The 16287-nt window shown below is 53.3% G+C and overlaps 1 protein-coding gene across 2 annotated transcripts; it reads right to left on the reverse strand.

Moving 5' to 3' along the window:
* Positions 1–920: 920 nt before the first annotated feature.
* Positions 921–15858, reverse strand: MFNG (MFNG O-fucosylpeptide 3-beta-N-acetylglucosaminyltransferase). 2 transcript variants are annotated; one of them, XM_048833246.2, is made up of 8 exons: positions 14823–15855; positions 7748–7796; positions 6560–6662; positions 6100–6253; positions 4339–4424; positions 3697–3862; positions 2999–3084; positions 921–2582 (listed from the first exon to the last, which is right to left on the reverse strand). In XM_048833246.2, the coding sequence occupies exons 1-8, from the start codon at positions 15270–15272 to the stop codon at positions 2522–2524; spliced, it is 1155 nt and encodes a 384-aa protein (XP_048689203.1). In that variant the 5' UTR covers positions 15273–15855; the 3' UTR covers positions 921–2521. The 2 variants fall into 2 exon arrangements, with proteins under 2 accessions (XP_048689203.1, XP_074979827.1); XM_075123726.1 differs by lacking the exon at positions 7748–7796 and having other exon boundaries at positions 6100–6176; positions 14823–15858.
* Between the last annotated feature and the right edge of the window lie 429 nt (positions 15859–16287).

The following is a 16287-nucleotide window of genomic DNA, read 5'->3' on the forward strand; positions in this document are numbered from 1 at the left end:
CCTCATCACCCACTGTGTTGTGCTGTGACTGCCTCTGCACCTGCTGTCACTTCTTCAGATATGATTGGCTTTTTTAATCGAAGCACTGAGATCTCAGATGTGGGCGGGAGGGAATCCAGGCACTGTAGACTCCTCTCTTAGGCGCTAGGCTGAATTAGGCCAGCCAGAAGCTTTTCCCTGTTCTGGTTAACTTGAAACCCCAAATCACTTCTCTTACCCCGGGGACTTCAAACTCATCCTTAATCTCATTGGATTGTCACACACTTACTCCTGCAGTGTGGGTGACTTCACTTTCATTGGCTTCGATTCATATGGTTACTGGGCTCCCCGTCACTGTGCGAGGAAACCATTATACACCCAGGGAGAGGTAATTGTTATCAGCAAGTCCTTATTCCTGGTCATCAGAGAGGAGTTTCCAGATGAAAGGGTGCATTTCTTGTGACAGAAAGCAGGACTTGAGAGTCATCTGCTTCTTCAGAAGTTGATCACTGACTGGAAGAAATGTTTGTATTGGAAAGTGACAAGAGGCCACGGTGTTCTTCTACAAAAATCAAAGCATGCTTTCAATTCTTGAACCGTCTCTGCCCAGGTGGAAACACCTTTGAAACATGTGATTTTTAACCCTTCAATATCCTACACAAGTGTCTGCAGTGCAAGCCGGGACAATTGTAGTTCCTTTGCAGGGGGTTGAGCTGACCAGTTTGCAAAATGGTAAAGACACAGTGGTGCTCTCCATAGACCTCTACCACACTGACTGCAATAGATGCAGTTGTATTATCCCGTGTTAAAGATTTCTCTTCCAATCTGGATGACTCTGTAGAGAGACCACACCCGCATTTTCATCTGCATTCTCACAGGACGCCAGAGATCCCCCTTGTACACCACTGGCTTTTGAAAAACACCTTCCCTTGAAGAGGCAATTACTTTACATTTCTTTTATTCAGAGCATCCATTGCCATTGAAAGTGGTTTCTTTGCTTTTTAGCTTTCCCCCAGTCTACTCTCTCTGTCTGAGCAAGGACAAAACATAACTGCTATTCATTTTCCATCAACTACGAGGGACCTTTGGGTAACACAACAAGCCCAGTCCAGGGCAAGAGACATTCCCCCCAGGATCTGGAAACACTTTGAACAGTCCGCAACGCTGCATGTCCCACCTCTCCCTCTCACTCCTTCTTCCCCTCTCTGCTGCACTGAGCAAGGAATGAGGAGCAGATGAAGGTGCCCCCTAGTGTCTGAGGGACTGAAGAGCAGGGGTAATAAGCTATTTGCCCTTCCATTTTCACTCCATAGTGAATTAGGGTTTTTTGGCATGGCTCTTAAATCCACAATCTCCAATCTGCTCCTGTGCACTCCTTCACTATCTCCTCCTCCCATCTTCTACCTCATTCTCCCTTTCTCCCACTCCAAATCCTTCTTTAAGACTATCCTCTCACATCCCCTCCTGCCAGGTAGAGGCTGGAGTCTAATGTCAAAGAACAGGCTGGTCATTAGAAAGAGGGATTATCCCAATCCCCAGTGGAGCAGAGAAAAGGGAGAGTGCTCAGGGAGAGACAGAGAGATATCCCCACTTGAATAATGCACAAATCCACACACTCCTCTACCCGCCCATCTCATGGGAGACTCCTGGAAGGACCCAGTGCTCCGGCTCCTGGCCCCCATCCCCTTCCCAGGGCAGTCCCGGTACAGCGCTTCTCATGGGCTGATCTAGCACGAAGACATGACCACAATGTCATTTTATTGAAACGGATTATCAAAGACTTGAGTTTCTGACTTGAGAATGTAGCCAAACTATCTAAGCAGAGGCTTAGCAAGGGGGCTGGGGAGGCGGAGTCCTGGCCAGCAGAGGCTCAACAAATGAGAGGACAGAAAAGGCTCTTGTCCAGCGTAGAAAACTTGTCAGGGAGAAAGGATTTGGGGGCATAAAGGGAGGAGAGAATCTGCCCAGCAGAGACTGAAGTGAAGGCCGGCTGGACACTCCGTTCACACGCGGCCCCACGCAGTTCGTGTGGCTCAGGATGCACACAGAGATATGCTCCATCCAGGCAGCAGGGGGCACCAGGTCTCCATCTATATTTCTGCACAGCCAGTATCTGTGGCCAAAGTCTCGCTGTGTTCATGAAGGCATCAGGTTATCTCACCCACCTTGTCTCTCGAATATCCTGGGACCGACAGGGTACAGCTACACTGCCTACATAACCAGAGGCACGTCGACTTCCCCCTCCCACCCATCCTCACCCCCCACAAGGGTCCCAGAGCCCGTGGGAAACTGGGTTGCATTTGAGTGTTCCACCAAGTGTCCTTCCACATTTTCACCTGGGCGCCTTGCTGTGGATCCTACCCGCTCACCCTGTGCCGTGCGCAGTGAGCACTGACCCACAAAGCTATCGCTAGCTGCAGCAGGGCGGTCACTGCAAAGGAGAGGGAGCGCCCAGGGCTCCCTGAGTGTCCCCCCCCACACACACACACACAACACGAACTGCGGGTCGCTGGCCTGAGTGGGACCCTTTGGGTGGGGGAGCTCAGACGGGCCGTGGGCACCAGGCAGTGTCCGGGTAGAGAAGGCAGTGAAGGGATTGGAACCTGCGGGAGAGAGGACGAAGGTTAGGCGTGCGCTGTCACAGCCGAATGAAGAGGCATGGGAGGAGCGTGTCTCCCTGGTGCCCCATCCCACACCAGATGCTCTCGCTCTGCACTGCAGCTAGTGATCTACATGTACGCCTCCAGACTCCAAAACTTCACAAGGACGTGAGGGCGGTTAGAGGTGAGCCCTGGATCCAGATCCAACCAGCGGCAAGATGGGCCCAGCTCCCACCAGGGCCAAAGCGAATGCCACAAACAACAACAACAGGGAAGGCAGGATTCCAGCTCCAGCTACACAGCTCTGCCAACGCACGCACCTCACTCCTGAGCAGCAGCCTGCCCCCGCCCTTTTCCAACCCTATTTTCATAGGAGACTCTGGGAGCAAGCCAAATGAGCCAGAGACTCAGGCACCCACCTGGAGGGGTCATCGTGCTGGGAGAAGGGGCCGGCCAGCTCAACAGTGTTGAGTTTCTTCTCGAAGACACCATAGCTGAGGGTGACCTGCAGGGAAAGACCATGAGAAAGGAAAGGGGGAAGTTAGGGAACAAGAGGGCAGCTTTGGAGGCTCTCAGCTTTTATGTGTCTGCGATATAGACGTTCCCATCATCCCCCAGCCGGGAACCACTCTACAAGCTTTGCATCCCACACCCAGATCCCCACTGCTTCTCCCCTCTGCCCAGGCTGATTTACAGGGCCAGGCTGCAGGCTTTCACCCCCTCCTCACCTCCATTTCCAACACATCTCCAGCCCCCATCTCTCCTAAGCCTCTCCCCCTTCCTCCATGACATGCAGGGCTATATCACATGGGCCCCATGCGTGGGCAACAGTCACTTCCTCTGCCAGTGCTGCAGCTCCAGAGGGGAGGGCCCTCCCCCTGCTCTTTGACTGGCAGCAGTTTTACTGGCTAGTTAATTGCCTTTTCATCCTTTGCCCATCATTGCAGAGAAGCGTCTAGGGATGCATTTGTCAGGAAAACCTCATCGAAATAATGTGCGGTTGATTCAATCAGGGTCACAATTACCGCCGGAGTGACGTGAGTCATCGCCCGCCTGCTCCGCTCCTTTCCCGCCGCCCCCTCCAAATCTCTTCTCCAACCTCTCCTTCTCCACTCACCTGCTGCAGGAGCTGGGGCCTGGGGATCAGCTGCAGGTTCTCCAGGTGAGAGTGGAAGAGCGTGTTGGGGAGCAGACGCCCGCCCAGTTTGCACTCAACAATGTAGCCCACGGTGCAGTCGTCCGGGAGGCGGATGAGCTCCGAGGTGCTCAGGAAGTTACTGCCGCTGGAAGAGAATGGGCTGCATTGATCAGTGGGGAAATACAGACATTGAATGGGATCCCCGTCTTGGAGCGGGATGAGAGATCAGGAGCCAGAATCATCGCTGGGGTAACTCCACTGACCTCAGAGATTCACGTCGCCCTGGCCATGAAGAGGCAGGTCGCTGCCCAATTCTGTCTGTTTGCACTGCAAGAACTTATAAAGAGATACCCACTTACATGCCAACTCAGCTCGAAGTGCATGCAGTGCCCAGCACGGGTTAGGCCTCTAGGAGCTACCACAACACAAATACATTCCCTTACCTACCTGCTCTTGCACACTCACAGTTGGGTAGGCACACCCACACTGTGCCCTCTCTCACGTACTCTCTGTGTGCTCACATACATTCCCACACACACACACACCCCAACTCGTGCATGATCTTCCGTGACATTCTCCTGGGTTTCTGATGCTCACAGATCTACTGGCTTCACGGCTCACCTGGCCCAAGGTGCCATCTTGACGGCCAGCCTGTGGCTGATGCAGAATCCCGCCCCTCCAGTAGCGAACCAGAAGCGCACGGACCTCTGGGGAGGGAAGAGCAGAGAAAGGCACGGGGCTGACCAATGGGTACCACAGCTCCTGTACCTGCAGGTCTCAACACCAAAGCGCTGGCCATTAGATACACACACAGACCCAGCTACAGCCCACCTTCTGCACCACAACATGGGGTGGCACAGAGCAGAGCCTGGCTTCACGGCATCAGCTGGTCGAAAATGCAGGACAACTGTGCTACTACCATAGAACCAGAATTCTTCCCTCAGCCCAGTAGCAAAGGGGGGCCCTCATATGAGAGATAAGGAGTCCAGAGATGAGGGCAGATTAGCTGAACATAGAGGTGGAATTCTCCCCTCACTCAGAGAAGGGGTGGTCCCTCTGAAGCAAAGGCGTCCTATTCGTAGTGCAGTATGGGATGAATCTCTTAGTAGATGGGGTTCCCATTGAGGAGCAGCATGTGTGTGACTGCCTCTCTCTGGGCTGTGCATTGCTCAGATTGAGCCCGCACATGCTGTTGTGTGTGACACAGGACCAGAAAGGGTTAAGCAACTTGCAAGTTAATTGACCCAGATTTAACCTGTAGAGACATATTAGTAGATAATGTTTCTGGTTTTGTGTGTTTACACAGATATTGCTAGAGGTGAACAATGTAACCAAACAGTTCCTGCCTATCACCTCAGAGATCAAAAGGAGATATTAACAGTTAAATGAGCTGTGACTGGAGTGATATCACTGTCTTGATTTCTCTTTGGGGAATATATCAAATCACCTGAAAATGGTGGGAGATAGGCAATTGCCTTATGTTAATCCATATAGCTAATTACCAGAGATGTTTAGGAAATAGGAGGTTACTTCAAAGACACTATTGTTCACCCAAGAACTGCATGCAGTCAAAAGGCTGCCCAGAAACTGTATAAAGGGCTCTTGGGATCTGATCCTTTTTATCTCAGATCTGCTTATGCTGCATCAGAGGAAATTTGAGCCACAAGATTGAGATCTCCAGTTCCATTCTGGGTCACCCTGATACTGAACATTGGATTGAACCTATGGACTAATTCTGAAAGAACTCTTTGCAATTCTAGAGCTCACCGTCCCTACTATGAACCTGACCTAAGGACTCTATTCATGTCTGTATGTATAATGATCTTTTAACCAATACTCTCTCTTTTCTTTTTTTAATACATTTTAGTTTAGTTAATAAGAATTGGCTGAAAGCATGTATTTAGGTAAAATCTAAAATATTCATTAACTTGGTGGGCAATGTGTCCGATCCTTTGGGATTGGTAGAACTTTTTCATATGATGAACAAGATTTTCAATAATCCTCATCATATTTGACTTAGCTGTCTGAGTGGGAGCCAAAGGCTGGGTTGCTTTAAGGGAAATGTGTTCTTGGCTTCTGGGTAACCAATAAGGTATTATAGAAGCTGTTTTGTAGTGAGCTAAGTATTAGAATAACCACCAGTTTGGGGAATTGTCTGCTCTATTCTTTATAGTTTGCCCTAATTGAGAAATCTCAACATAGCCTCCCTGGGACTTTGGTCACAGGTTGCATGGGACCAGATTGGGTCCAGCGGAGGCCAGGCCTGGAGCCCTCCTCTTTTAGGGGTTTGACAAGACATGTGTTCAAGAACCATCAGCTCCCTTCAGAATCCCCAATGAGCCAGTCAGCTGCTTGGCCCCGTTGCTGCGGGGCAGGATTTACCGTCTGATTGTTGGGCATTGTTTCGGAGGCTTGGATGGGCCGATTCAAGCTGGGCTTCCCAATATAAATGTCCCGGGCTGGAGAGAAGGAAGACAAGAGCTTCAAGAGGGCCTGTGGGTTTAGGTAGTTATCATCATCCAAGTGGCAAAACCAGCTGGCAACAGACAGTGAGACAGACAAGAGGAGGTTAGGTCAGGAGGCTGCTGCTGACCCAGCTTCACGTCATGGGCCTTATTGATAAAGGTCATGTGCAGCTACACGCTGATGGCCTTTAATCAGCACCTCTGCAAACTAGACCCTTCTTCATCCTTTCCCACTGGAACTCCATTCACAGCCCCCTCTTAGTCACACAAGCAGCCATCGGTTAGCAGTGACAGCTTCCCATCCCTACCAGCCTGCAGTGGGAAGTTCCCTCCCAGGCCCCTGTGAGCAGGTGTGAAGGCCACCCCTGTGTGCTCACCTGAGGCCGCTGGCCAAGAATGCATCAAACTCGGCTGCCATCTTGCAGGAGAGGGCTGGGTGGCTATGCTCTGCGGAGCAGTTTGTGAATACCACATGGTCACCTGCAGGGAAAAGAACAAAGCTCCTGATCACTGCATTCTCACCCCACTCCACCCGCCTGGCCTGGCCTGGCCAGGAAACCCCTCCGGCCAGCGAGAGCAGGAATCAATCACTGTGTTAATTCAGTCCTGGCCTTCTCACATTCACACCCTGCTCGCCAATGGGGTCCCCACATCTCTCCTGCCTGTTCCCACCTCACCCTGCTCTCTGGATTCTAACTTCTTCCTATTCATGCAGCTCTTTGCTTCACAGCGTACATGCTGCTCACCTAATGGAACACCAGCCTTGCCCTGGAGGAGACCCCATCCCTTCTGCTGGGCTGAAAGGGGAAAACTTGTCTCTGTGGGTTTTCAATCCCGGACTTCTCCCCACACAAGCAAGACACCGGCAGGAATGAGTTCACTCCTCACTGATGGTGGCACTTAGTCTGCGCCACGCAAATGATCTGTCGCGGAGCTTGTACCACCGTGGCATGTGGGCGCCTCACAAGCATTAATGACCTTCTCAGGAAGTCAGGCTAGACATGTGGCATTCCCTTCTGGCTGTAAACTCTCCGACAACAGCACTGTGATGCAAGGAAGTACCATCCTCCCCATCCTGCAGATGGGGAACTGGAGCAGCCAAAGGGGAAGTGGCTTGACACAGGAAGCCTGTTGCAAAAGCAGGAATTGAACCGAGCTCTTCCAAGTCCCAGACCAAGGGCTTTAACAACAGGATCCTCCTATCCACCAGTCTCTGGGACAGAAGACAGGGGTGCCCGACCCCCGTGTTACCTCACAGCTGTTCTTCAGGACAGCTGGAATCTCTGCAGCTTCTCCCGGCACGTGCTGTGCCAGTCTCCTGTCTCCCTCCTTTCAAAAGGCAAGCCCATCCCTCTGACTTTTCAGAAGAGAACTAAGCTTAGCTGAGCCTTATCCCCAGAGTGAATCAGTGTCACTCCTGCTGGGGGCTCTGCGGGGTTCATCCTATCACACAGATCCAGAAGGGCACCCTATTGTGTGTAGGAGGAGGAGAACCAGCCTCACTCAGGGCCTGATCCAAAGCTCACTGGAGCTGGGGAGCTGCATGATAGGAAAGACTGGATTACCCATTCTCTTCTGCAGGGTTTCGTCTTCTTCGTCAGTAAAGACATAGGTCTGAGAAAACAGGAGAGAGAGGAGAGGGCGAAGTTACTCCAAGGCCCGGCGCTGGCTAGATTTCTGGCCTCCCAAGCTGTCACTAGGCCTCCTGCCTCCCCATTCCGGCCTGTGCCTTTGACATCCTGCAGCTGCCTCTCGCTAGGCCAAGGGAGGTGGGAGCCGCTGCCCCAGCTCATTGCTCACCCACCTCTCCTGCTTCTCTTGCAGGGGTGGTGGGTGGATAAATAATCCTCTTAGAGCCCTGTGTCCTGCTCGCAAAAGGCAGGCACAGATCCTACAGCCTCCTCCTTCTCCAGTCGACACTAGCTGCAGGCCAGAGAGAGATTTCCCCTTGGTTCAGGGGAGTGAAGGAAAGGGGCTCAAATCCCAGGCTGTCCTCTGAAAGAGGAGCTGGAAACCCTGGAGGTTAGCTCCCCCACAGAGCTGAGACCCCCTCTTGTGTTCACACTGGGAAGGTTCCCTGACAGCCAGGGAACCCAGGAGTCCTGGGGTCAGACTCCCAGTAGTTCCAGTGAAGTCAATAGGGCTATGCTGATTGACACCAGCCAAAGATCTGGCCCATGGAGTCTTGTTTTCTTCAGGGAGACTCCAAGTAGCTGGCCAGTGCAGCAGAGAAGCCTGTTCTGAGGGCTTCATTACAATATGCACCCTTGTTACCTGTAGAGTCTGGGGACCTGTTCTTGAGCAAACTCCCACCCCTCACCCCACATGGCCCTGCCACCTGGTGAACGGAGAACTCGGGCAGCAAGCCGGGGGTGGGGGGGCCCAGCTTTGGGATTTGAACGATGTCAAGCAGCAGACAAAAGCAGCAGCTTTGTGGTCAAAGGAGACATGGGTTAAGAGGGGAACATCTGTTTGTGTGTATTGCAGTTACAGCCCCTTGCTGCTTCCCAGACCGCCCCCCCCCCCTCGGGTCCATCCACCTCCCTGCCCCACCAGCCGCCATTCTATGACACATCCCCCCACCCCAGAGGCAGAGGGGGATCACGGCAAGCTGAGAAAAGCTCCCCTCATGCGGAAAATGTGCTTTCAAGGAACTAAAGGGGCTGAAAGAAAGAGACACAAGTCTTAAACAATCTCCCCACCAGCTGTCCGCAGGCTGGTTAAACACAGCGCCTGGGCTGGGTGCTGGCGGGAGGAGGGGGAGAGTAAAAGGGCATTCAGATGGGCACCTGAGAAAATGGCTCTGGCACTGGGCCAAGGGAACCCACACCCCATACCCTAGCTATCAGCCCGGGTGCCGCATCCCGGCTATTGGGCAAGGCGCAGGAGGGCGAAGGGGCCAGAACGCCAAAGGGGGGAAGCCAGGTTATGAACACTGGAATGGGCAAGCCTGGGGGAAGGGATGTGAAGAGGTTGTGCTGAAGGGCAGCTGGCACCGGCCGATCCACCGGAGCGACAGGCTCTGAAGCAAGAGGGCGCAGGTGCCGAGAGTGCCGGAGGGGCGAGAATCCGGGGCAGGGGAGGGGGATCCCCCCAAGGGCGTTAGGAAAGCTGCCTCCAGGAACACGTTCAGCACAGATGAGGGTGCACTGTTTGACGAGGCAGTGGTAGATGGGGGCCGCACATCTGTGGGGAGAGGGTAAGTGGGGAGGTCACCCTCCATCCCCACCCCAACTCTGCTGTGCCTTTCCAGCAGGACCTGGAGAAGCCACTCCAGTGGTGTCAGAGTTCTTCCCGCACTACGCAACCCACCCCCCTCACGCCCATTCATTCAGGTCTCTAGATAGCAGGGACCCTGTCCTGCTCCCCAGCCCTTGCCCTCCACTTGTGCCCGAAAGGTGACTGCAGCAGAAGAGCCAGTGTTGTGCCAGCTGACAGCTCCCTCCCCACCCCGCCACGCCTGGTGGAGTCACTGGAGAGATGGCCTGCCCTGTCTGCCTCAGCGGGGCTGCCCAGGAGGGCTGGGACAGGAGAGAGCTGGGAGGGCCCCCGTTAGAAACCTGGCAGAGGGCATTTGCTCCAGCCCAAAGGTCCGTCTCTCCAGGAGACGCCAGCCTCCGTTATCCACATTGAAGGTGTCTGGAAGGGGTTTGCTGGAGCCTCAAACCACATCTCCCTCCACCCCTGCCCCTGCAGGGGACACCCAGCCACTTCCAGACAGGGCCAACTTGGTGCCGCTTTTACCAGCTCAGCCGAGGGAGGGAGAAGGTTCCCTTTGGGTCCTCTGGCCGACTGCTGGGTCTGTCTAGGTTCGGACATCCCGCCGGTCGCCACGGTATCCCAGCACCTACAGACTGCCCAAGGGGCTTGGTCTGGCAGACAGTCAGGCGCAACAGAGCTGGAGTTCAACCACACAGGGCAGCCTACAACGGGGAGGCTGACTGGGGGTGGGATTCCCAGCCCCCCGCTCTCAGAGCCCCTGTCTAACGCGTGGAGCTTGCAGTGGCCTTTGCCACTCTTCCTACAGTGGAGTGGGCTCGGGAAGGCGGAGGGGCTTGGATGCGAGTCTATCCTTCAGTTCTGAGGAGGAGCAGCAAAGGGGGGGGAAGGAAAACTCCAACTGGAACCCAAGTGCAAAGGAAAGTCTGGAGCCCTTGCTGCCAGACAGCCTCATCTGGCAAGCTCCCCCGGGAGCATAGATGCCCACGGCTGGAGAATAAGGACCAGGCTTTGGGCCTGCACAGCCCATGCTGCCAGTGTGTTCATTAGCAGCATTGCAGTAGTGCGTCAGGACTCCCACCCAGGCCCCATCGTGCTGGGCACTTTACAGACAGACACAAGGACAGTCCCACCCCAGAGAGCTCACACTCCAGAGTTTAGACACCATGCAGCAGGTGAATAACCTGACAGGCAGGAGTGAGGGAACAGGCCAGGATCCAGGGGAACTGGAAATGTCAGGGCCACCATCAGCATCCACCCTCACAAGATTAAATTTAGCTCTTCTCCTGGCAGAGCCAGCCCTGAAAACACAAACCCATCACCAGGGGTGAAAGCTTGTCACATATTAGCCCTCAAGAAAGGCAGCAAAGTCCAGTGAACAGGGGCACTGGGCTGGGACTCAGGATACCTGGGCTCTATTCCCAACTCTGCCACTGACCTCCTGGATGAGTTTGGGCAAATCACTTCCCTGCTCTGTGCCTCAGTTTCCCCTCCCATCCTTTGTCTGGGTTGTCTATTTAGGCTATAAGCTCTTTGGGACAGGAAATGTGTGTGTGCAGCACCTAGGGCAATGAGGCCTGATCTTGGCTGGGGTCTCTAGGCTCTGCAGTTACTAATAATAAGGATCACAGGTTATCCCAACTCCTGCAAAGCCACCCAGATCTGATCTTTGGGGCCCCATGGAACCAGGCTGGTCCATTTGAGAGGATCCTAAGCAGATTCTCAGCTCAACGCCAGCACCACCCAGTGTGGCACTGATAACACAGACAGTTGCTGTAAGGAGGAGGCTCTGCGGCTTAGCAGCCAGCATGTCCCCAGACCACAAGACGGGGAAGCTCAGTTAGCATGAACAGCAGCTTGGTTTAGTGGAGTAACTGCAAGACTGAGAGCAAGTTACCCCTGCAGGTTAGTCCTAGTTCTGATACCAACCCTCTCTATGCCGATAGCCATGTCCCTGCCCTTTCTGCCTTCGTTTCCCCATCAGGCTAACGATACTTGCCTCCCTCATCGGCGTGGGTGTTACGGGGATGAATGAATACTGCGGAGTGCTAGCTGGGGGCTCAAATTCCCCAGAGTGCACCCAAAAGCCTTCATAGGATGGGGTCTGGTGCAGTGGGACACCTGCCCCTTGCAAATCGGACAGGCTGGTATTTATTGTGCAAAACTTTCCTGGGGGTAGAAAAATTCAAAAGCAAAGCATGTTTGATTTTGCAACATTTCTGTTTTGTTTCTAATGAAAACTGAAAGCTTTTGTGTTACAGTTTTTCCTTTCGCTCCCTTCTCCCCTCCACCGTCACCTTTTTCACTAGCATGGTAAAAGGGGGGAGGGGGACAAAGGGAGGGAAAAAGAGGAAAAACTAAAGGTTTTCAGTACAAAAAAGTCAACAAACAGCTCTTTTTGAAAACATTTTTTGAAAATTCCTCCCCTTCACCCTGCCCCCCTTTTTTTCCAGCCAACTCTACTTGAAGAGCTTTCCTCTGTGTTGGCAACTGTACCAGACCTCAGCACAAACAGTGGCGCTCCCCTTCTACAGCAGGACCCAGGGGGGTCAGGCACATATTTTATAGAATCACAGAGTCACAGAAATGTAGGGTTGAAAGGGACCTCGAGAGGTCATCGAGTCCAGCCCCTTGCGCGGAGGCAGGACCAAGTAGACCTAAAGCATCTCTGACAGGTGTTTGTCCAGCCTGTTCTTAACAACTTCCAGTGATGGGGATTCCACAATCACCCTTGGAAGCCTGTTCCAGAGTCTAACTACCCTTACAGTTAGCAAGTTTTTCCTAATATCTAACCTAAATCTCCCTTGCTGCAGATTAAACCTATTATGTCTTGTCCTACCTTCAGTGGACATGGAGAACAATTGATCACCATCCGCTTTATAACAGCCCTTAATATATTTGAAGACTATCAGGTCCCCCCCGAGTTTTCTCTAAAGTTTTTTTTAACCTTTCCTCATAGGTCAGGTTTTCAAAACCTTTTAACTTTTTTGCTGCTCTCCTCTGGACTCTCTCCACTTCATCCACATCTTTCCTATAGTGTGACACCCAGAGGCTTCACCAGTGCCAAGTAGAGAAGGACAATTACCTCCTAAGTCTTACATACAGCACCTCTGTTAATACACCCCAGAATGATATTAGCCTTTTTTGCAACTGCATCATATTGTTAACTTATAGTCAGTTGTGATCCACTGTAACCCCCGCATCCTTTTCTGCAGTACTACCACCTAGCAAGCTATTACCCATTTTGTAATAGTGCATTTGATTTTCCCTTCCTAAGTGAATTACTGAATTTCATCTTGTTGAATTCAGACCAATTCTTCAATTTGTCCAGGACCTGTCGAATTTGAATCATGCCCTCCAAAGTGCTTGCAACCCCTCCCAGCTTGGTATCATCTGCAACTTTTATAGCTTTCACACAGAGAGAGAGAGAGGTTCAGGTAATTTGGGGTGCTCCAGAGAATCTTCTCACTCCCACTTCCCCTTCATTCTTGGCGTGGCCAGAATAGACAGGTGTCAGTTATGTTTGGGGTAAGGAAAATTGTTTTGCAAGCGCACTCAGAAACACCAAGGCTGGCTATAATCATAGTGCCCATGTGCCAGGGCTCAGCCCACCTCATAGCACGTATATGCCAAGAAGTATGGTATCCACTAAGAGTCATTAGAGGGTAGGAGGTAGAGCACTCAGGGCTTGGAGAAGCATGTCTAGAAGGGGAAGTATGATATTTCAGATGCTAACGCACATAGAGGAAGTGGGTTCAAAATAGGACATGGCTTCCTCTGACAAACCGCAACTGACTAGGTAGCGGAAAGCACCAGACAGTTACAGCTCAGCCTGTGGAAGGGAAAACTGCCCTTACCCAGAATGCCCTGTTCTGTCTCAGGTGCTCTTTTCTGCTGCACCCCCATAACCTAGCCTTCTCATTTAGGCCCCGATTCTGCAACTAGCTGTGCATGGGCAGACCTGTGAGCCCCCGCTGACTTCTGTGGGGTTCTGTGCAAAGCCACTTGCAGGATAGGGGCCTTAGGCTGCACCTGCACTTTCAGCACCACAGGGGAAAAGGGGACCCCAAAGCAGGGAAGCAGCAGTCAGAGAACCCTCCCAGCACCCCTTCAATTATCATGAGATTAGCAATGGGGCAGCCGCTAGGCACTGATTTAGCGGTGGAAAAATGTGGTGATGCCATGGCCTCTACCGACTGACCTGTTTAAACATAGCCCAAGTGCCTGGAGTCTACAACGAGCCCCACGGGGGCTTTCCCCAGGCTTTCCCCATTACGGAGGGAGATCCCAGGTAGCAAACGGTATTTTCCCCCAGCCATTATTAAGTCCATTGTGGGTCACCAGTGTGCACTGACCTAATGCACCCCAAACCAGCTCTCCCACCAGAATATGAAACTCTCAAGACTCCGCTGGGTGAAGGGGGAAGAACCGTCCAGGCACCAGTACCAGAACACAGAAACAAGAGCCACACACACAGAGCGGGGCCGAGGAATAGTCACCAGAGCGCATGTGAATGGATTTGGCGCTCCAGCATGCGAGAGACTGACTGCACTGGGACAGACATGGGGCGTGCAGACGCTATGCTTGCACCCACATGCAGCTCCACTGCACCCCTCCTGCTATTCCAGCCCTGGGCCCCACTCACTCAAACTCAGCTACATGGCACCTCTGTGCCCTCTGCTGGGCTAACCCTGGGCTCTCCCCACCCCTCAGCCAGGGCACAGCATCTTGTTCTCAGGCACCCGTGGCCACTCCAGGCCCAGGCAGTCCTTCCTGAGCAGACACTGCCTAAACCAGATGTGGTTTTGTGAGGTGTACAAATGGTGTGAGACGGGAGGGAGCAGCTAGTCTGAAACCGCACAAACTCATTCCACTTGTGAGCAAAGATCAGCAGTTTGAATCAGGCCTCTGAGGGTGAAAGAGCAGTGCACTCAACCCTGCCATGCCCCACGCATGTTTTAACCCCAGCAACTGAAGGGAGGACAGCTGTCACCTATGTGCAGCATTACAGTTTGCACCCCTAGTGTAGCTAGATTTAAAGGAGGGTGAACTGCCCCACTGAGGCTACACTTAGGTGAGAGGCTGACGGCCCCTGTCAAATATCACTCTTCTGCCCAACCCTGTGCGAACAACCAGGATATACCCCTTTCTTTCTCTAGAGCGCTTTCCCCTGAGCCTAAAGCTGGTTCAGACCCAGTTAATAGAGCCCTCCACCCAACCAGGGTGAGGTGTCCCTGTCTCTCTGCACAGTGGAATAGACATGATGTCAGAGACGCACCGAATGGGACAGTTGTTCTTAACCACCTTCAGCATGACCCTTTCTTCAGTATAATGAGTCCTTATTCCTCCCTGCAGGCATTAGATTCCTCCTGTCCCCAACATGCCCACCAAGGAGGCCTCTGTCCCCACCTCCATACACACCTGCTCTTTTGCCTTGGATATCCAAGTGTCCAGCAGCAGCTCCAGCCTCGTTTGGTGGAACCTCTTGGTTGTCTTCACAGCAATGAAAACCTCTCCAAGCTCCAGGCCTCTCCTCACACTAGAGCCCACCTTGGAAGGGCCCGGTGGCTCTTTCAGCTCCTGTCTCCTGTTACTGTCTCCTAGCACATCCGCTGGGGATATTTTAGCCTGGTGCTCCGGGATATCCGATGTCCCATCACCAACCCCTTGGTAGCGGACCACCTCTTGAGTGCCATGGTGCCTCATGGAGAGGAAAGCCATGGTGACAAGGAGCAGAGCAGCTCCAGAAAGACAGTGGAGGAGATGCCGACGCATCACTGCCAACTTCCAACGCCACGGAGAGAAGCCCAGCAGGCCGAGGGAGCTTCTTCCTCTGCACCCCAGGATCTGTGAGCCCCACGCTGGCCTCATGCCTCCAAAAGGGGAGGACAGGCAGGCTGAGGCCCAACTAGGACATGGCCATGGAAAGTAATGGGAGGGGAGCAGAGAGTGGCAGTGAAATTCTTAGAGAGCCAAACACCAAGGCTGAAAGGCCCTGGGATGGGGGAAGCCTCCAGGAAAGAGACACAGGGACCAGGAAGACCTGATTTTCCAGCTGGCAGGACAGGTGACAGGCAGACACCTGCAGGCCAGCAAATTACACAGCCAGAGCTGAACTAACCCAGACCCCAGGCTCTTAGCTGAGAGGCTGAGGGTCCTGGGCAGGTGCCTGGTCAGGGTGAAAGGTCAAAGGTCCAGGAGGAGAGTCCATTCCATGCAAGGGGCTGAGGGTCCCAGGTTTCCAGGAGGCGTGATGGGGGAATATCCAGGTGAGTGACTCTGGTTTCCAGTTTGCTGGAGGCAAAGGGGCTGACCCAGCATCAAAGGATGCATCAGGACAGGTCCCAGGCTAGAGGCTGATGCAGGCAAGAGGTTGGGGATAGCCAGGTCCGGGGAACGAGCAAGCGAGCTGCCTTCCACCGGCTCTGTCTGTTCAGCTCTCACTGACTCCCTCTAGCTACAAGCACCAGGCTCCGCCCACCCCTCCCTTGGGCAGAGGGTAGGCGGGGCCCTTCAGCCTGTGGGGAATCCTGGCTAGCTGTCCCCTCTGCTCACAGCTGCTGCCCTGTGGGCTGCTCCTTGTGTCAGGCCAGGGGAAAGAGCTCCTGAGTTTAGTTAGACTAAACTGGGAGCCTCCCTGAAGGAGGAAGTTTCCAGGGGCCCGACTCTCATGTCATCAGCCTGAGGGGAACATGCTTCTGCCCCCACCCCCAACTCTCGGGGAGCCTCTCAAAACTGAACCAGGCTGTCCGGAGGTTGAGGGGGAATTCACCCCACACTGCAGCCACTTCGCAGTGACACTGGGGGCCCCAGCAGGCACAGAGCCAGCGTGACACCCCTGCAAAAGGCGATATGCTGGCAGGGCTGGAGGAGGCATGGCCAGCAG

Source organism: Caretta caretta, chromosome 1 (genome assembly GCF_965140235.1).
Source record: "Caretta caretta isolate rCarCar2 chromosome 1, rCarCar1.hap1, whole genome shotgun sequence".
Classification (NCBI taxonomy): domain Eukaryota; kingdom Metazoa; phylum Chordata; order Testudines; family Cheloniidae; genus Caretta; species Caretta caretta.

Excerpts from the sequence above, each read along its gene's own strand:
- MFNG (XM_048833246.2), bottom strand. The coding sequence starts at position 15,272 with ATGAGGCCAGCGTGGGGCTCACAGATCCTGGGGTGCAGAGGAAGAAGC. Across the intron at positions 3,863-4,338 it reads AAGATGGCACCTTGGGCCAG|CGGCAGTAACTTCCTGAGCA; the intron begins GTGAGCCGTGAA and ends ATTCTCTTCCAG. Across the intron at positions 2,583-2,998 it reads CAGCACGATGACCCCTCCAG|GTTCCAATCCCTTCACTGCC; the intron begins GTGGGTGCCTGA and ends TCTCTCCCGCAG.